This window comes from Grampus griseus (assembly GCF_964374135.1).
Source record: "Grampus griseus genome assembly, chromosome: X".
NCBI classification, from domain to species: domain Eukaryota; kingdom Metazoa; phylum Chordata; class Mammalia; order Artiodactyla; family Delphinidae; genus Grampus; species Grampus griseus.
The window spans coordinates 126,968,043-126,988,784 of record NC_138999.1 but is presented as its reverse complement, the minus strand read 5'-3'; the positions used below and the strand labels follow the sequence as shown (position 1 = coordinate 126,988,784).

Genomic DNA, 20,742 nt, shown 5'->3' with positions numbered 1-20,742 from the left:
GTGCCTACTTCTCTGCCTTTCCTTGTGAGATGTCCACCACCCGGCCAAGGGCACTTTGAGGGGCAGGTCCGCCACCAGATTCATCTGAGGTCTGACTACCACCGGGCAGGCAGGAAGGGGTTGGGGGGTGAGGTCGAGTAGGCACAGGAAGAGGTCTCTCCAGTCATCTGCTCCACTCTCCCGCCCAGGAGCGCTCACTAGGTATTTGGCCCACGGCAGGTGCTCAGTAAACAGAAGCTGAATGAATCCATGGACCAATGAACACAGATGACTCAGCGCCCAGCGAGCTCTGCCTCGTGTTTTCCTGGCCGTTCATTCAATCAATCATGGGCCACAGAGAAGTCACTGCATTTCAGGCTGAAATTTGGTCTCTTCTACGCTCTCCCAAAGACTTAAATCCATTATATTGAGAACAGAAATGTCTAAAATGGATCAGTAAGGAACGACTCAGTGTGGGCTTTACATAGGATCCCCTGCCGGGGTCTGAGCTGGCGATGGCCGTGCCCAAGGCGCTGCTCGTGATGTCTTGGACTCGAGGAGAGTTTACTGCCAGTGAAGTCTGCATAGGACCAGGCGGGGGAAGGATGGGCTTGGGGGATGGGAAGGAGGGCAGGAGCTGTGAGTTGGACCGGCCTGGACTCCCTGGCAGATACTAGGGCTTTCATTTAATTGTTGGTCTGCCATTATCCCGTTGGGACTAAGGTGGTAGGAGGTGGGGAAGGTGGGACATGACCCCCAGATGCTAAAGTTAATACTGGGAACCACTGGCGAGGGAAAAGGGTCTCCAGCCCTCTGAAGTGAGAGTGTGTGCCCCCGACTTTTCAGGCCCTCAACCCCACAGCGGACCCCAGGATGCCCCTGCGAGGTGCTGGGGGCTGCCGTGCTGCTGGTGGACACCATCTGCTGGAGCAGGTGCTACCCTCGCTGTGCCAAGCCTGCAGCCGGACGCCGCTGGTGCTAGCTTCCCTGAATGCTGTGGGAGGCTCCCTAGTCGGCGGGCAGGCTGGCCTTGCTATCCCTGGGGGTGCAATGGGGGGCGCTGGTTGACGCCACAGTCTCAGCGGTGGGGCAGGCAGGAGCCTCTTCCTAGCTTTGCTTTCTCCATGGACTAAACGAGACTCCACTTTGCTAGAGGCTGCAGCTTTGCAGTTCGGATTTCACTGGGGAGGGCTTTCAACAGATTGCCTAAAGTACCTTGGCCGGATGGCCAGATCCCCAGGCAAGCCTAAGCAAGCCGAGGGGAGGCGGCTGTGTTGACATCTACTACGAGTTCATTTCGCCCCTAGACCCAGGCTGCTGCCACCACCGAGGTCAGCCTGTCTGGGCTGTTGGGCTTGACTGAACCCCGTGGCCACCCTTCTAGATCAAGTGCAGCAGAGAGCTTGCTACCCCGGAATGACTTCCCCTCTCAGCATCACGTTGGTGGTGGCAGGTCCCCACCAAACTTCCAGACCCTTCTCAACAGCTTTACCTATGTGCCGTTTTCCAGTCTCTGTGGACTCTGTACAGCGAGCTATGGGTCCCACCTCCCGGCCAGCCCCTACTTCCTTCAGGCCTTGTACTACACGTGACCCTGCCCACTCACTGGGAGAACATTTGTTTTTTGTTTTTTTTTACCATAAGTGAATCAGTAGCCACTAGCAGGATTGCTAGACAACACACGTCAACCTTCACTTTTTACAGAAAACAGAATGGGTGGTGATTTGCTTGTGGTCCCACGGCTAGTTAGGGGCCAACACCAACACTAGACCCCAGGAGGGCCAGCCCTCACAGGTCCGGGCAGTGGTAGGGCGGGGAAGGGGAGTGAGGGACGGTGTCCTGGTGTCTTTTAGAAAGGAATGACTTTATCTCCATGCACCAGTGCTGGCGGAGTCCCATTTCATAATCGGGCAGACAAAGCCACCAATGTGATCCCCACGACCTTATAAACATTCATTAAAATGCATTTCAAAGCATGTGATGCCTTCCCCACCCCCTAAATAATGAGAAAACAAAGGCAACCCTTCTGATAGAGGCCAAGTTCAGCTCTGAAGTCAACATTATTTCTGGTTCTGTCTGAACAATGACATATGGCAATTCTTCCCTTTCTACAGTTTTTTAGTCCAGAATGGCAAAAAGGGCAAAGCTTTCTTGGGAAAGGGTCTAGATTACAAGAGTACAGTCCAGGCTCAGAAAATGGGCATAAGGAGAAGAACATATATAACTCTTTCCAAAGAAGTCTGGCAGTTGCTATAAACACTTGATTTTGAACTCTAGCTGGAAGTTTATCACAGACATCTACAAAAGGCCAGCAAAATTATGCACAGTCCCTCCTGGGTAAGAATGCAGGAAGCCGAAGGTGTGCAGGACAGATTGGCTCAGGGAGCCTCGTTTTTCCCTCCAGAGAGCCCCGGGCAAGATTGTCCAAAAGCTGGAAACTGCCTGTGGTGTATTTAGTCTCCCCTTCCTCTGTCAGTAGCGCCTCCTGCGGTGCAGCCCCGGCCAATCTGCTTCTGCTTCTGCTTCTCTCAGTGTCTCTCACACGAGCCCACCCATGCTCCATCAACACCTTTCCTCGGTACTGTTACACATGCTCCCTGGGAGTTTCCAAGAAGCTCACGCTGGCCAACTAGCTGTGATTTCAAGCCCTCTGAGACAGGAGTGTTCCCCGGTAGACTTGCTCAGAAGAAAGGAGAACAGATGAGACACGATGCAGCAGGACTGGGTTTGCAGGAAGAGAGACAAGGAGGGAAGGAGGGAGAGAGAGGGAATCTGCCTGCGTGTAGACATGGGATCAGATGAGCACCGACAACTGCCTGTACTTGAGCTGGTGTATCATTTGCACGGTTGTTTTTCAGAACGAAGTCCCCACAAACTGGTCTTTCTGTAGAACAAACAGGACTTTCAGCATTTCCAGAATTGCAAGACCTGAGGTTCTGGAGAATCCCAGGGTGGATGGGAACTGCAGGGAATCCTGACTGGCTTCAAGAGGAGTCGGTTTGTCTCAGGAATGAATCTCTGCTAACAGGTGGTTTGGAGCAAGAATCTCACCCTAGAAAGAGGGGATATATTGGCGCCCTGGGCTTGCCCCGAAGTGACAGAGGCTGCACGCGCTGCAGGTAGAGGCGGGCTGGGCTGGAGGGAGGAGCATTGGAGTAGGCACCAAAAGACCTGATGGAAGCCCTAGCTCCTCCATCTGCTGTGTGACTGTGGGCAAGTCACTCCCCCTCTATGAGCCTCAAGTTTTCTTCTGTAAAATGAGTCCTCGGCCTGCCCTGGGTGCCTCACAGCATCTTTGAGGAGTGCACGTCAGAAGCAGTCACTGTCACTGATGTCACTCTCCAGGCCCTGGGTCCCCAGGCTGCCCCAGTGCCCTCCAGTGTGGGCCTCGGCTTGCTCTCTGGCAAATAAGGACACATGCTCTAGAATCGGGACATGGGGTGAGAGTGGAGAGAGACGAGCAGCCTGGCGCTGATGGCATCGACCTGACGGCCAGCGGTGCTGCCTGTAAAATTCCACCTTCTGCTGTTCGCCATCGCCCACCACTCTGGGCTCCACCACACTGTCTGCACCCTCAGGCTTCCCAACATGAGGGCTGTGGCTTCAACAAGCTTCAACCAGAGCGGCCCCAACAAATGCAGAAATGAGCAGACCTGGGGGTTTTTGAGAACTGTGTTCTCCCTTTCTGTAGTGTAGACATACCAGCTGGAAGAACTGGCGACTCTAAGAATGGCCCCAAACAGATAGATGCATGTGGACTTAACGGGCTCGTAATTCAGCGGTTCCACCCCGAGACACCTCCAAGTGTTCCGTCATTGACCAGGCGTTCCTTGAGTGCGAGCCTGGCACTCCTAGAGGCCGTCAGAACTGCCAGGCCCTTAGTGACGGGCTGGTCCCTCCCATTCACGTGAGGGCTCATGAGGCTGAGAGCCAGGAAGAGATGTGCCCGTGGGCCAGTGTCTCTGACTGCCAGGTTGGCCTCTTTCCACTGGAAGAAACCCTGCCCCCGTTTCCTCCAAAGGCCTTCCCATGTAGCATCATTAGTGGGATAAAGATGACCACTTGCGGGGAGAAGGGGAAGATGGAGTTGGTTTCAAGCACCTGCATTTGATGAGGTTGGCCGAGAGACCAAGCAGGTACTGCCTGTGGAGCCAGGCTAGAAGCTGAAGGTCAAAGGCGAGGGCATTGTCCCAGCCCAGATGAGTCTGTCTGTGCAGGACTCAGGGTAACAGGGGTCATCTGTGTTTCACCTGAATTAGGCTGACGCACCAGGAAACATGCAGGGAAGAGGAAGAGCGAAGGCAGAGCCGAGGTTGGAGACCACCAGGGCCACTGGGCAGACCTGGGTTTCTATATATGAAAAGGGCAGAAGGGCCCTCGGAGTTCATTTAAGCCCAACTTTCTCACTTCTCCCAGGGCTCTGCTTCTAAGTATTGATACCTTGTGGTGTGACCTCTCATAGGTCCCGACCCCACTCTGAGCCTCAGTTTCCCCACCCACACAGTGAATGGGTCCCAGCTTTGGTAAGCTGATGCTATGACTTTCTTTCTGCTCCTGCAGAGAGAAGATGAATGCTCTTGTCCCCCACCCAAGAGGGCCTCTCTCCCCGGGGTGCAGATAGGCCAAGGAGAGCCTCGTGGTTCACAAGCGTCCTTGCCATGGGCAGGAGGTGTACATCACCTCCAATTCCAGACCATGTTAAAGAAAGCACAACTTGCCCCAGACCAGCTGGGGTCAAATTATGATCTTCCCCAAATAGCTCTCCACGCCCTCTGCTTCGTGGGGATTGAAGCTAGACGATGCGAGGCACCCGCTTTATGAAAGGGAATGTAAGGTTCAGAGAACAAAATTACGTCCCAGGCTTCATAAGGTTCGAAGGCCAGTCCTGAAGCTTAAGCAGAAGGGGACTTTGCTTCTGCCTGTGTCCCAACAACGGGCTAAATAAAATGGCGACAGGCTTTAGACCATGGCAGGAAGTTCCCTGCATGAGAAACCCAACAGCTGTGTAGGTGGGGGAAGAATCCAGAGACACCCGGTTAGTCCGGTGTATTCTGGAGGTCACGTGCTTACTGAATAAGCACATTTTAGTGGCTAGGTGCCAACTTCTGGCTCTAAAATACACTAATGGCCTGCAAATGTACGCACCCTAGTTAGCAGACCTTTGAGTAAGGCTGCTTGAGCTCTGATGCCACAGAAGCAGAGGCTGGGAGGGGACACGGGCTAAGGAGCTTCAGGTCAGTGCAGAGACCCTCCCCATGGTCTAGGTCCTCTCTTTTTTCCAGCTTTACTGAGGTATGATCGACAGCTCAAAATTATATGTATTGAAGTACAACGTGATTTTCTGAAAAGCGTGCAACGTGACGATTTAACATATGCATACACTGTGAAATGACTTAGGTCCTCTCTTTTTGAAATTGAGGCAAAATTCGCAGAGCATGAAATTAAGCTTTTGCAAGTGTGCAATTCAGTGGCCTCTGGTACATTCACAGTGCTGTGCAGCCAAGATGGGGAGCGTTGAGGCCACCCCACAAATTTGTGACCAGAATCACGTGAGCTTAGAGGTGGAAAGTGCGCATAGTGCCTGGCATGGTGTTCGTACCAAGTAAATAGTCTCTCTCTTTCCACTCTCGAAAATGCAAACACATTCTTGGTGGTCCTAAAATAGCCTGTAACATAGTTACTCAGCGGCATTTGCCATTCAAGGCAGATCTGCCTTTACTCATTGGCTGCATTCCTGAACAGCTGTGTGCAAGGCTAACTTTCGTCAACCAAATCATAATAAAATGCAACGAGAATCTGCCATGGAAAGGAAATCCTTTTATGAAGTTAAGATCTCTCATCCAGACCTATCTGGCTTAAAGCTGTAGTCCTCGGAGGCACTGGCCTTCCTTGTAAGGAACCCTAGCTTAATTCTGCCCACAAACACATGGTGATGCCCCACAGCCCCAAATCCCACAGCAACAAGAGTAGATTACACACTGTGTGTGGAAGGTGTCTGCGATTACATCAGGGAGCATGTCATAGAACCTGAAAAATTGCCCCTGTGTGTGTGTCTGTGTGTGTGTGATGGTGGTGGTGGTGACGGTGCTGATGGTGGAGATGGTGGTGGTGGTGGAGGTGGTGGTGGTGGAGGTGGTGTTGGTGTAGGAGATGGTGGTGGTGGTGGTGGTGGTGTAGGAGATGGTGGTGGTGACGGTAGTGGTCGAGATGGTGTTGGTGGTGGAGGTGGAGATGGTGTTGGTGTAGGAGATGGTGTTGGTGGTGGAGGTGTTGGTGGTGGAGATGGTGCTGGTGTAGAAGATGGTGTTGGTGGTGGAGGTGGTGATGCTGGTGGGGGAGGTGGTTGGTGGTGATGGTGTTGGTGTTGGTGGTGGAGGTGGTGGTGATGATGGTGTTGGTGGTGGAGGTGGTGGCGGTGGAGATGGTGCTGGTGTAGGAGATGGTGTTGGTGGTGGAGGTAGTGATGCTTGTGGTAGAGGTGGTTGGTGGTGATGGTGGTGGCAGAGGTAGTGGTGGTGGAGATGGTGCTGGTGCAGGAGATGGTGTTGGTGGTGGAGGTGGTGATGCTGGTGGGGGAGGTGGTTGGTGGTGATGGTGTTGGTGGTGGAGGTGGTGGTGATGCTGTTGGTGGTGGAGGTGGTGATGCTGGTGGTGGAGGTGGTTGGTGGTGATGGTGTTGGTGGTAGAGGTAGTGGTGGTGGAGATGGTGCTGGTGTAGGAGATGGTGTTGGTGGTGGAGGTGGTGGTGATGCTGTTGGTGGTGGAGGTGGTGATGCTGGTGGTGGAGGTGGTTGGTGGTGATGGTGCTGGTGGTGGATGTGGAGGGGTAGTGATGCTGGTATTGGTAGTGGCCGGAGTGCTGACAGTCAAGGGGCTACTCCTACAGAGTGATTCCTTCTTGCTCCACCTCACTGTAAGAAGCTGCCCTGAGTGGGCCGGAGAAAGAGGACTCGCCCTGAATGTGTTATTAACAGAGACCTCAAAACTGTCTCCTTGCCATCATTCGTAATTACTTTTTTCTCACTCGGAAAATTGAAGCTGAATTACCGGTGAAAACACAGGAGAGTTTTGTTTGTTAAAATGCTGCCAATAAAGTAATTTTATGTCAGATTTAACTACAGGAAAGGGCAAGGCATTTCTAAGTTCCTTGGCTGTCATGTGGCTTAAAAACATAGGATGGACAGCACTTTGCTACCGTGCACTTAGCTCTTTGAAGCCATATATTCAGAAGGCAGATGTTGGATGTTGGTGTTTGGGGGCTGACTTCCTGGAGGTACTTTATATAGGCTAAGTTCATTGTTCTAAAGCCCAAAGGCTTGACTTAAAGGAGAAAAAGAGGCAAGAAAATGTTGAGATTTTCTGACAGCGTCACACAGACAGCCCTAACACTAGACAACTTTATTGCCTCAAGTTTATTTTAGAAAAGGAGGCAGCTAGCGAGTGGCACTGAGCACCTGTCCACTACAGAGATGGAGGCTTCTAACTGTGCAAAGCAGGGCTGTCTAGGGGGCCCAGAACAGAGATCCCCTCAGAATGAGCACATGCCGGGCGAGGAGCGGGGAACCAGAATGAGACGGAGCTGGAGTTCTAGTGGAACAGACGGTATAAAGACAGCAAGAACAAGAACAGAGTGAAGGAGCAGTGATGTGACAGAGTGGCCAGGAGAAGGACTCGGGGCAGAGCGCTCCAGGCAGGAGGGCAGAAGGGAGAGGCCCTGGGGGAAAGCTCTCGGCACGCTCCAAGAACGGGCAGGTGGCCACTGTGCTTGGTGCGCAGCGAGCCAGGGGGACGGCCATGGCTCACGGATGGACCCGCAGCCCTGGGAAGCGGGTGGACTGTCAGATGTCTGCGGTGGGAAACCACTGGGTGGGGGGTTATACCGAGGAGTGGTCGGCTCCATCTGTTTGTAAAAGGTCTGGCTGGGTGCTGATGGGAGAGAGAAAGGGATAGGTCCAGAGGGGGGTCAGGCCAGCTGTGGCACAGGAGAGGAAGCAGAATGCCTGGAGAGGTGCCAGGATCTGTGATTGTCCCTCAGGTGGCACAGAGCCGAGCACCCACTTATGGGAGGAAACTACGGCCTCAGAAAATATGATCCCAAACCCAGTGACCTAGATCAGGGGGTCGTCAACTTTCTGTAAAGACCCAAAGAGTAACTCTCTTAGGCTTTGCAGACCAAGTGGTCCCTGTTGCAACTCCAGATGATATGTTAATGACTAGGTATGGCTTGTGCTAATGAAACTTCATTTGCAAGAACAGGCTGCCCGGGGGGGGACTTTACCAAGCCCTGACCTACAGCACAGGCTGAGCGCCTTCCCCAAGGCACAGAGGCTATTTCCAAATCGCCCCCCTCACACTGCAGGGGGCCACGTAGGCCTACTGTTCACAAGACAGTGGCAGGCAACATTTTCGGAGCTGAAAAGCTTCAAGATTTCTACCATCGTACAAGTTAGGTGACCATTTCTGAATGCACGAGGCACGTAGCAGTCTCAAACGCCACGTTTAACCTGCGCTAACGATGGTTATTATTACTGCCCATCTGTTGGGTGCGCCACGGGTTCCATGAAACAGGACACCGCCTCCTCCAGAATGCCTGGCCGTCTGCTTGCTCTTCCAGCCTTCGTATCCTCGTCAACAATTCGCACCTTGTCCAGCAGATGAAAGCACACCCTCCTCCCTCGGGCCTTCAAGGGTCTCTAGGATAACTCGGCCTCGAGCCCCACCCCTTCCAACCCAGGCCTCCACAACGCAGCTCTCAGAAGACTGGGGCTGTTTCCTCCTCATCTCTGCACCCCCGTAGCACCTAGTGTCGTGACAGGGCTCAGCTGGCACCTGCAGATGTGAATTAAGCCCTGGAGCAGAAGGTTTCCTACAAATGATCCTGTTCTCTTCCATTCCCAGCACAAGGCCCAGAGGCAATCGCTTTTCAGAAACTGTGATGAATTCACTAACTGGCCCCGTGAAGGACACGCCTTCTCCTTCGTGTGTCTGGGCCTCCTGTGGTCAACAAAGGAGGTGACCTGGACGATTTCTAAGGGACCTTCTGGCCAAGAGGAAGGGCAACCACTGTCCACCGAGCATTCAGGGTCACGAGAGTGCCTGTGTGCCAGCTGACAGGCTTGGAGGGGGGCGACCGACCTGGAGAAACAGCTCTGGACGGAGTCAGAAGAGGGACCGCACCCTGCAGCACCAGAGGGAGGCACACAAAGGGGGTTTGTGAGGAAGCGCGGGGGGGTGAGGGGGCAGGGAGGGAGGGGTGGCGGCAGCCTCGCCTGGGCCTTGGGTCTGGGCCCTCAGGGGTCGAGTCCGGCCTGGGCTCCGGCCTGTCTTTTTAACTTTGGTACTTTGGGGCTGGCGATCTGGTGAGTCAGGGGAGGTGGTAGATGAGGAGAAAGGAAAGGCCAAGGAGCAGCAGGCAGGGTTTTGACAAATTCTTCTATGTCGACTGCAGAAATCAGCACCTGTAGCCTAATCTTCAGAAGTGCGTGCTTCCCGTGCCCTGCCCAACCTGAGGTCTAAAACTGGGTACCCCAGGGGCAGCTTATGACCCAAATATCTGTCTGCAGTCAGAGCCACGTTGAGCTCTCCAGCTGGGGATTTTCAACAAAAGCCAGGGGCCTCAGCCTGCACAGGCCAAGCCAGAGTCTGAGGACCCCTGGGTCTGCGCCCCAGGGCTGCCCCCCCTGGTTTGCGCACACCCTAGATGGAGGTCGTGCCCGAGTGTCGGCTCAGCCAGACTCTCCTGACACCCTGACCTGGGGTCCCCCTCCCCCGGGCAGCTCAAGCTCCAGACACCTGTCACCTCGGGCCTGATGTCAAGGAAGCTGTGGGCAGAGGCCAGGCAGGAACGCAGACACAGCTAACGAGGGCTCCTAGAAGTTCAGAAATAGGCAGTGTCGAGCGCCCAGATGCCAGTGGGTGCCAGCTGCCAAACAGACCTCCCCTCCCGGCAGCTCCCCCTGCGAACAGACTGCGATTTTCAGGTCACCGCTTTGCTGGACGGGGCTACCCAGGTGGGACCCCGACGCAGAGCCCAGTGGTGTCCGGCCAGCCGAGCAGCGTGCAGCCTTCGCAGAAGAGCCGAAGGCAAGGCCTCTGCCTGGTGGCCCAGCCCGGCGGGGTGTCTGGAACAGGGCCGGGCCCTCACTGCAGGAGGAGGGGGCGGGAGGAAAAGGAGCGAACAGCTGCGCGCTCCGTGGGGAGGATCCCCAAATAGAAAGTCACATACGCACTGCAGGCTTTGACCCAGAATGCTCAGAGCTACACCGTCAATCCAGCGCTCCTCGGGCAGCGGGGCTGCTGATGAGCCTGAGATATCCTCAGGGGCCCTGTGTCTCTACCTGAGCTCCAAGGACACTCGTCTCTCATCGCCTTTCTGAGCCAATGCCAATCTCTGATCATTAAAAAAAAAGTGCTCACAGCGGTAATACCCTGTGTGGTTTACACTGCGTTCATATCCACACCTTGTTCATCGTCATCTGACGTGGGCAGAGGGCACAGCCTCATGCCGCATCCCAGTCACTGTCTGGGACAGCTGCCTCCCCAGTGAGCTGATTCCTGGACCCGCCGGCTCCTGGAAGCCGGGGCCATATACCCTGCTCCCCTCTCCTGGGGCCAGTGCACCCTGCCCACAGCCGACATGAAGCAGGGGACACTGGGCTGCCTCTCCAGGCTTCCAAGAGAGCTGTTTACACAACCCAGCCCGGGTCCTGGCTGGCTGTCCCTACTCCCTGTGGGGTTTTAATTAGCCTGGCTCTCGGCTCACAGGCTGGGCAGTGGACGATGCTGGTCAGGGCACCTGGGTTTGAGATCGGAATTTCCAACCTACTGCCCGCGCAACATTGGGAAAGTCCCTCGGTCTCCTCCCCGGTGAAGTGGAAATATTAGTCTCTGTGTCACAGGAGTAGACGAGCTATTGTCTACAAAGGAACGTGCACAAGAGAGCCACTTGGCCATCCTCTCCTCCCGGCTTCCGAGGAGGACAGGCAGAACTACAGAGTAGCACACATCTGTTCCCAGTGCAGGAAGCCTGGGAAGAGTCTACCTACCCCTTGACTGAGAGCTGCTGTAGCCCACGGTCTAGCACAGGGCTGGGCACACAGGAGGAACCCTGGAAATGTGGCAGGAGGTCTGAGATATGCAGGCCCTCTGACCTCAGGAGCAAAGGGACTTACCCAAGGGCTCACAAAGTGCTAGTTAGAGCTCTGGAATGAAATTTGAGGTCTCCTGAGTCCCCTGCGCTTTTTGCAAAGAAAAGTGTGTGCTTCCGAGGATGAGGGGCACAAACCCCCAACCTGATCACACGCCACGGCAGCCGGTGAACGGCCCTCCTCCTACTGGGCATATCTAAGGTCACCAGTCTAAAGCAGAGGGACAGACAGGACTCCTTTCTGCCCCTTCCTCAGCTCCATTTGCACTCGAGGTGACAAGAAGGAGAAGAAGGGGTGAGTCGTTGGTTTAGGTCATACTGCAGGTGGAAAGCAGGCTGCACTTGGGGCCACCCGAATGGGGACCCTTGATAGAGCTCTCCACCTTCGCCATGAGCATCTTACTACAAGTCACTGGATTTCTTGGATCTAAGTGTCCTCATCCATAAAGAGGGGCAACGGCTGGGAAGGTCGGAAGGAAGACTGGACATGCCAACTCATGGTAACTAGAGAGTCAGCCATTCGTTATCATCCCATGACGACACACAGAAGGTGCGCCGTGAGCGCAGCATCCCGTTCCTTCTCCGACTGTACGTCTAATGCCCTTAATGCCTCCATTTTCTCTGGAGCTGCCTTATGAACGGAATAGGCGGCTGCTCAGAGCTGGGGAATCTTCGCAACTTTGGGTGCAGACTGAGACGGAGACGACTGGGCTCCAATTCCACGTGGGCTCTGAAGCGCTCCCATCTGGAGTGCTAGTATTTTAGAGATTCGTGCACTAGTAATCAATCCACTCACCGTTCTGGGGGAGGAGCGGAGATCTTAACTTCAAAAGGAGGGAGCAAACATTCTGCCTCCTGTTAAAACTCCATACACTCACTGCAGAGACTGGATGCCTTATTAAGCTTGGGTGGATGCCCGAGTGTTCAAAAGGTAAAACTCCAGACCACGAGTCATTAAGCCATCAGGCTGCTGAGTGAATGAACAAATGCTGACAGGGTGCTGCACTTTCTTACGACAACTGCTCCCACCTGATATGTGCTTGGAGCTTTGTGGTTTTCAACATGCTTCAGAGCCAAGCGGCAGCAGAGCACAGTGGTGAAGAAAGCAGGCTCTGAGCTCTGCTGCACCTTGTCTCTGTGACTTTGTCAAGTTGCTTAACCTCTTTGAGCCTCAGTTTCCTGCAGCTAACCTCTTCATCTCAGGGTTATCCTAAGGATTACAGGAAATAAGGCAGCCCAAATGCTCAGCAAGTGCGCAGCGCCTAGTCAGCACTCAACTCAAGGTGGCTATTCTTACTCCTGGTTCATTTGATCTTTGTCCTCAGAGTGGGCAAAGGATGGACAAAGCCCCACGGCTAGTTAGGAGCAGAAGCAAGACTGGAATCAGGTGTCCTGGGCCCTGGTCTTAGGCCAAGAAAAATCGTCACATCAGACGCACGTTTTCCTGCAAGGGGACTCTCAAAAATTCACATGGAGAAACGTCTATTTAGGTCTTCTGTCCATTTTCGGATTGGACTGTTCGTTTTTTTGATATTGAGCTGCATGAGCTGCTTGTAAATTTTGGAGATTAACCCTTTGTCAGTTGCTCCATTTACAAATATTTTCTCCCATTCTGAGGGTTGCCTTTCTGTCTTATTTATGGTTTCCTTTGCTATGCAATAGGTCCCATTTGTTCATTTTTGCTTTTATTTCCATTTCTCTAGGAGGTGGGTCAAAAAGGATCTTGCTGTGATTTATGTCATAGAGTGTTCTGCCTATGTTTCCCTCTAAGAGTCTTATAGTGTCTGGCCTTATATTTAGGTCTTTAATCCATTTTGAGTTTATGTTTTATGTATGGTGTTAGGGAGTGTTCTAATTTCATTCTTTTACATGTAGCTGTCCAGTGTTCCCAGCACCACTTATTGAAGAGGCTGTCTTTTCTCCATTGTGTATTCTTGCCTCCTTTATCAAAGATAAGGTGACCATATGTGTATGGGTTTATTTCTGGGCTTTCTATCCTGTTGCACTGATCTATGTTTCTGTTTTTGTGCTAGTACCATACTGTCTTGATTACTGTAGCTTTGTAGTATAGTCTGAACTCAGGGAGCCTGATTCCTCCAGCTCTGTTTTTCTTTCTCAAGATTGCTTTGGCTATTTGGGGTCTCTTGTGTTTCCATACAAATTGTAAAATTTCTTGTTCTAGTTCTGTGAAAAATGCCATTGGTAACACCTCACACCGGTCAGAATGGCCATCATCAAAAAATCTACAAACAATAAATGCTGGAGAGGGTGTGGAGAAAAGGGAACACTCTTGCACCGTTGGTGGGAATGTGAATTGATACAGCCACTATGCAGAACAGTATGGAGGTTCCTTAAAAAACTAAGAATAGAACTACCATATGACCCAGCAATACCACTACTGGGCATATACCCTGAGAAAACCATAATTCAAAAAGAGACATGTACCACAATGTTCATTGCAGCACTATTTACAACAGTCAGGACATGGAAGCAACCTAAGTGTCCACTGACAGAAGAATGGATAAAGAAGATGTGGCACATATATACAGTGGAATATTACTCAGCCATAAAAGAAACGAAATTGAGTTATTTGTAGTGAGGTGGATGGGCCTAGAGTCTGTCCTACAGAGTGAAGTAAGTCAGAAAGAGAAAAACAAATTCTGTATGCTAACACATATGTATGGAATCTAAAAAAAAAAAAAAAGGTTCTAATGAACCTAGGGGCAGGACGGGAATAAAGACGCAGATGTAGAGAATGTACGTGAGGACACGGGTAGGGGGAAGGGTCAGCTGGGACGAAGTGAGAGAGAGGCATGGACATATATACACTACCAAACGTAAGGTAGATAGCTAGTGGGAAGCAGCCGCATAGCACAGGGAGATCAGCTCGGTGCTTTGTGACCACCTAGAGGGGTGGGATAGGGAGGGTGGGAGGGAGACCCAAGAGGGACGGATATGGGTATATGTATATATGTATATTCACTTTGTTATACAGCAGAAACTAACACAACATTGTAAAGCAATTATACTCCAATAAAGATGTTAAAGAAAAACTTCACATGTAAATCCCAGGGCTGTTTCAAAGAACTCTCCTTTGGGACTGATATAATTTTATTAACAAAACTTGACTTGAAATTTGTTTTTTGTTGTTGTTATTGTTAGTCTGTTTCTTGGGAAAGGACAAAAAAAAAACAGGTAAGCTGAATGTCTGTGTCAGATCTCTATGCTGAGGATGCTGCCAGGACAAGGGAGGGTGGAGCTAGGGAAGTGCTTCCAGAGGCACAGAGTTGCCTGGGGCTGGGGTGTGGGTTGTCATCCCTGGATGTTATAAAAGCACCCGAGGGAGAGCAAGCATTGGAAACAGCCGAGATCCAGTCCAGGCCACACCTGGGAGGTGCCAGTCCAGCTCCCACAAAGGACTGCTTTCTGCTGCTGCCGTCCTGGGCCCTGTATTAACTTATACGGACAGCAGGTGTCATGGTGAACTGACTGGCCATTCTGCTTTGAATCTGTCCGTCTGTCCACAAACACGGGGCTGCTGAGCCACTCAGCGTGTGGAGCAGAGCTCCGTGTGGGCACCAGGTACCTTCCTTGAAGCTGCAGGGATTGACCAGCTGCGAGAAGTCAGCTGTGCTCAAACCAGGAACTGTTCAAACCAGAACTGGCTGCATCAGCAGTGCCTGGCTCCCAGCATACCCATCAGGCAGAGCCAAAGGAGCGGGTGCCCTAGGTGTCAGCTCCTCAGAGGCCATGTGCATCTTCCAAGAAGATGAATGTGATTTTGACCTTTCGGAGCCCAAGCCTTGGTTTTTGGATCCCCTCCACCGGGACAAATCCATGGTCTTCTAGGACAGCTTGGCTTTTCAGAAACAGCTCACTCTGAGCCACTGGCGGAGAATAAGGTGTGCCACGGAGGAGGGAGAAGGGCTGATTTTGATCAAGACCGAGGTGTGACTCTAAAGCAATGAATGTGAATTTTTGGCAAGACTTACAAAGGACTCTGAAGGCCACCTACAAAGAGAAGCCTAGCCCGGAAATGGCGTGAGCAAGGGCCGCTTCTCCAGAGTGAGGGCACGGGTGGCAGCTCTAAGAACCTGTTCTAGGAAAAACCCATCCTGCGCTGAGATCTACACTTATCAAAACCAAAACGATTACTTACTAGTCACACTTTTTAAAAGGGTGTTGGTGGGGCACATGGGGGGAAGGGGAAGGGGATCCTGCATCTACAACCCACCCAGTCTTTTCCCCTAGGGTTGGAAACAAGCGTGAAACAAAGGAGAAACTGCAAGTCCTGTTGAAACTGACCATGAACTCTGGACGCATTACCGAGAGGCTTTCCTTCACTGACTTAGTTCTTGACCATAAAAGAGAAGCAAGAACTCAAAAGGGTAATTAGGATGGAGGGTAGAGATTGCCATGGAAAGATGCCTGACGGAACGGCTGGCAGGACAGGCCAAAGAAATTGCTCCCTCTCTGCCATCCCATCTTTCTGCCATCTCTGTGAGAGCTGGAACTCCAGTAAACAAAGTTTTGTAAATGCCTCAACTGGATACCACATTTTCAGTACATTGTTGGTGGTAGACAACCAGGGCAAAAGACAGCAACAGGATTTCAACAATGTCCCCGCACACTTGTGCACAGATCAGAATCCTCAACTAAATAGAAAACTGACTTACTGAAAGTGGATTGCCCTTGGAATTGGAGAAGCCAGGCCCTCTAGTTATGTGAAATGACATTACCTCAGAGCCCCCAGCTCCCAGTTCTCTGAACGGGAAGGAAGCAGACCCACGGGTCTAGAAGAGCCATTTCCTCTCTGCTCTATTAATTGCAGAGATTAAGTGAGCCACTCCTTTGTGGACCTAATACACTGAGATAACAGCCATTGTGTTTGCGGCACCTCCTATTAACTGAGCTAACCCTGGTAGACTGGCGAGGTTGCAGGCTTTTATTGTCAGATTCAACCAACCAATGGCTCTCTGGAATCCCTAACCCTGAGTTTCGGACCCATGGATGACATCTGAGTTCCAAGGGAAGAAAGCAGAAATTTGTCAAATGAGTTTTTGAAAGGACATCAGGGCCAGAGAATCGAATGGGAATAGCTTTCTGTGCCCTACTCACCGGCTTCCTGTTCTCAGTGGTACCAGGAAGCTAATATAATATATCTAGTGCCTGTCATCCCCACATTCCTGGTTTCTATTAAGGTAAAAAGTAGGTCTTTTTCCCTTTTCACCCTTCATCTCTTTCCAGTTGAACGGGTGCAGTGCAGAGAGAGCTGGACTGGGAATCCACATGGAACCTTGGACTCTATTTCCTGCTCTTCCAAAAACTCACAAGGGGCAAGGTCAGCTCATCTCCTAGATCCCTTCTAGGTCAGATTTCAGTGCCTTACATTTTGGGTTGGTTGCTTGCCACCAAGTTCGCACAGAGAATTTCAATAACACATATTACGTTCAAGTATAAGATTAGAAGCATTCAAAACCCCCCTCCCCCCGATAGCCCATTGTCTGACCGATTCCTGGAGCTTTCTGGGCTCCTGACGATTTCCCACCATGGCGAAATGGGGAAGCATGCTCTTGATTACAAGCCGACTTTTCCAGTCATCCATTGTTTGACCTGCAATTTTATTCTTGACTCTCCAAGGCGCTTCCCAAACGACCTAGACACAGGGCTTAGGGAGACAAAAAGTACACTGTCTTTCAGATATGAAGATGAGACCATTGACCCCGTGAATCACAGACTTGCATTCTGAGGACAGGTTTAGGTGGAGTCAGCCACGTTCATTTTCCTGTCTCTCTTCCCACCCCACCACCCTCATGGAGCACCTCCCACCTCCAGGGATGAAGGGCACCTCTGGGAGGCACTTGGCTGGGATGAGACCGCAGTCCCTGGCCATGGGGCAGAGTGAAGTTCACTGGAGAGCTGAGGGATGGGTGGAGAAGCAGCCCAATGTACCTTAAATAACAGCGGGCTTAAAGGCAGGGAATGGGGCTCCTGGGTCTGCCTTTGCTTGTGTGGTACGCAGTGAGATCTGGGGAAAGGCTTTTCTGTTTTCTGACACAGGTTTTTTTTTTTTTTTTTTTTAATATGAAAACCATGGTGGTTGGATCACGTGATGGCTTATTGCCCCTTCAGCTCTACTGAAGCCTTTGGCCCATAGAAGGAGCAACTCCCCACTCTGCCCGTTAGCACCCAGCCAAGTGAGCTGACAGGTCATAACCTGACAGTCAATGGAAAGAAGCAATGGACGTCGGAAGGGGCTCATGAAAACCTGGTGCACTGGTTTACAAAAAACTAACCGAGCTGGCTGCCATCACGGCTGCCCCAATTTATGCCCTCCATGACAGATGAGCGGACACGTGCAAACCCAGGTACAGCGGACTTTTTTCGTTTTGTTTTGTTTCATTTCTTTTTGTTCTCACAATGTAGACGTGGAATAGGAGCTCTGCTAAGACATTCATATGCGAGGGAAGCTCTCCTTCCCATAGATCTACTTGGCAGTACAAAACCAGGTCTAAAATTTCCATGTCCAGATGCCTGGCTCTGGAAAAATGGAGAAGTACTTTCCCCATTCTCCCACTGAGTACAACCGAAACCTCTGGACATTACATATAAAACAAACATAAGAAGACCCTGAAAGGTGGAGAGAAGAAAGCAGGCTGGTAGGGACCTTGGGCCCTAAGGAACACCGCGGTGGCGAGCTCCCTGGGTTTTCATTCTGCCTCGTAGATCCCAGATCAGGACCGGAAGCCAACAATCCAAAGTGCCGATGAACAGAGACAAAAAGGCTCCAGCAAAAGCCAAAGGACTGGGAGAGGGGCAGCCTCCCAAGACCGAAAACTTTTATACAAGAACCACTCTAATTCAGCTAAACACCATAGAAAAAAGGGTGTTCCCACCCAGCCCCATCAGTAAAGGCCAGCTGGGGACCTAGAATCCACTCCCACAGAGCGGTGATGAGTCATCTCTCCCTGTCCCTGCTAGGGTGGTGTTAGAAGAGACCTCACAGACAGCCAGGACCTTTGCCCCGGCACAGCGGTAATAGGTCCACATCCCATCCCTTCCAGTGTCAGTGGAGATCACATGGGGAACAGTAATGAGGCACTCCTACCTATCCCAGCCAGGGTGGCATTAGTGGAAGCCCAGTGGGGAGCTGGAACTGTCACCACTGCCCAGCAGTAATGAGAAGCCCCGACCTCCCCGGTGTCAAGGAAGGCTAAGTGGGGAACCTGGATTTCTATAGCTACCTGGCAGAAATGAGAGAGTGTGCTCCCCGTTTCCCTGCCAGAGCATTGTCAGAGGAAGTCAGCTAAAACAGAAGATCTAAATAAGTGCTGAGAGATATGCTTCAGGTGTGGAAGGGGAATCAAGACATTCTTAGATGAAGGGAAACTAAAAAGGAAAACTAAAAGACTTTGTTAACAACAGACCTCTCCTAAGAGAATGACTAAAGGAAGTTCTCTGAACAGAAAGGAAATGATAAAAGAAGAAATTCTGGACATCACCAAGGAAGAAAGAACAATGGAAAGAGAAAAAATATGGGTAAATAGAATAGACTTTCCTTTTCCTTTCAAGTTTTCTAAATTATGTTTGGTGTTGAAGCACCAATTATAACAGTGCTGTGGTTCTAAATGTATGTGGGAGAAATAGTTAACGATTACATTATAAACAGAGGAGGGTGGTAAAGCAGTGGAAAGAGAGGTAAGGTTTCTATACTTCACTTGAACTGGTAAAATGTTGACATCAGTAGATGCTTATAAGTTATTTATATACGATGTAATACCTAGAGCCAGCAAGAAAAATGGTATACGAAAAGAAACATGCAAAACACTGTACATGAATCATCAAATGGAACTCTAAAAAATATTCAGGTCACCCACAGGAAGACAGGAAAAAGAAAATAGAGAAACAAAAATAGAGAGCAAACAGAAATTAAAAATAAATTGGCAGAATTAAGCACTAACATCAATAAGTACATTAAGTGAAAAGGATCTAACTACACCTATTAAAAGACAGAAATTGACAGAGTCAATAAAAGCATAAGCCAACTGTATGATGTCTGCAAGATGCTCACCTCAAATATAATGAAAAGTAAAAGGATGAAAAAACATGCAATTGTTAATTTAAAAAAAAAGGAGCAGGGGTGGCTCTAGTAATGCCAGATAAAGTAACTTCAGAACAAAGAAAATTACCAGGCACAGAGAGGCGCATTACATTACGGAAAAAGGGTGAATCTACCAAGAAGAAGTAATCCTAAATGTGTACGCACCAAACCACAAGATATATGGAGCAAAAGTGAACATAACTGAAAGGAGAAATTGACATTTATAGCGGAGACTTCAATGTCCTCTCTCAACAGTTGATAGAACAATTAGACAGAAAATCAGCAAGATACAGAACGCAACACCACCACCATCTAATAGGATCTAATTGACATTTATAGAACACTCCACCAAGAAACAGGAAAATTTACATTCTTTTCAAGCATCCAAGAAATATATACCAAGATAGACATATTTTGGACTATAAAACAATCTACCAAATTTTTAAGAAGTTGAAGTAATACGTGATGGCTTAGTACATTGTGGATGTACTGATGCCGCTGAATTGTTACGTGAATTTCACCTTCATTTAAAAAAAATCAATACCACCAAATACTGGCAACAACGGGAGAAACTGGATTACTCATACATTGTTGGAGGGAATGAAAACTGGTACTTTCTTAAAAACCGAACATGCAACTCCTACATGACCCAGCAATTGCATTACTGGGTATTTATCCCACAGGAATGAAAACTTGTAGTCATACAAAAATTTGTAAACAAGTGTTTATAGTAGATTTATTCATGATAGCCCCAAACTGGAAACAACCCAGAAATCTTTCAATGAACGAAGGATTAAACAAACTGGCACCTGTATACCATGGTACACTCCTCAGCAAAAAAAAGACACGACTGTTGATATATATATAATGACCTGGATGAATCTGCAGAGAATTACGCTGAGTGAAAAAAAAAGGCAACCCCCCCAAACTTACATACTGTGTGATTCCATTTATATAATTCTTAAAATGACAAAACTATAGAAATGGACTGATTAGACATTGCCAAAGGGTAAGGAGGAGGTTGGTGTGGGAAGGAAGTGGATGTGTCCATAAACGGGCAAAATGAGGGATTCATGTGGAGATGGAAATGTTCCGTACCTTGACTGTACCCTGCTTGTGATATTATACTACAGTTTTGCAAGATGTTATCATTAGGCGAAGCTGGCTAAAGGGTACATGGGATCTATTTGCATTCTTTCTTTTTTTTAAAAAAATAAGATGTTGGGGGTAGGAGTTTATTAATTAATTTATTTATTTTTGCTGTGTTGGTTCTTCATTTCTGGGCAAGGGCTTTCTCTAGTTGTGGCAAGTGGGGGCCACTCTTCATCGCGGTGCACGGGCCTCTCATTATCGTGGCCTCTCTTGTTGTGGAGCACAGGCTCCAGACGCACAGGCTCAGTAGTTGTGGCTCACGGGCCTAGTTGCTCCGCGGCATGTGGGATCCTCCCAGACTGGGGCTCGAACCCATGTCCCCTGCATTAGCAGGCAGATTCTCAACCACTGTGCCACCAGGGAA

The 20,742-nt window shown here is 50.3% G+C and overlaps 1 protein-coding gene across 1 annotated transcript in view; it reads right to left on the bottom strand.

Annotated features, from left to right (window-relative positions):
- The window catches only part of MAMLD1 (mastermind like domain containing 1), a gene marked incomplete at its 5' end in the record, with an annotated part of 56,296 nt that extends 39,566 nt beyond the window's left edge, over positions 1-16,730 (bottom strand). Inside the window, one exon of the mRNA XM_082681734.1 lies at positions 16,635-16,730. Within this exon, the coding sequence (XP_082537860.1) occupies positions 16,635-16,730 (96 nt within the window). The remainder of the gene's footprint in view (positions 1-16,634) is intronic.
- Between the last annotated feature and the right edge of the window lie 4,012 nt (positions 16,731-20,742).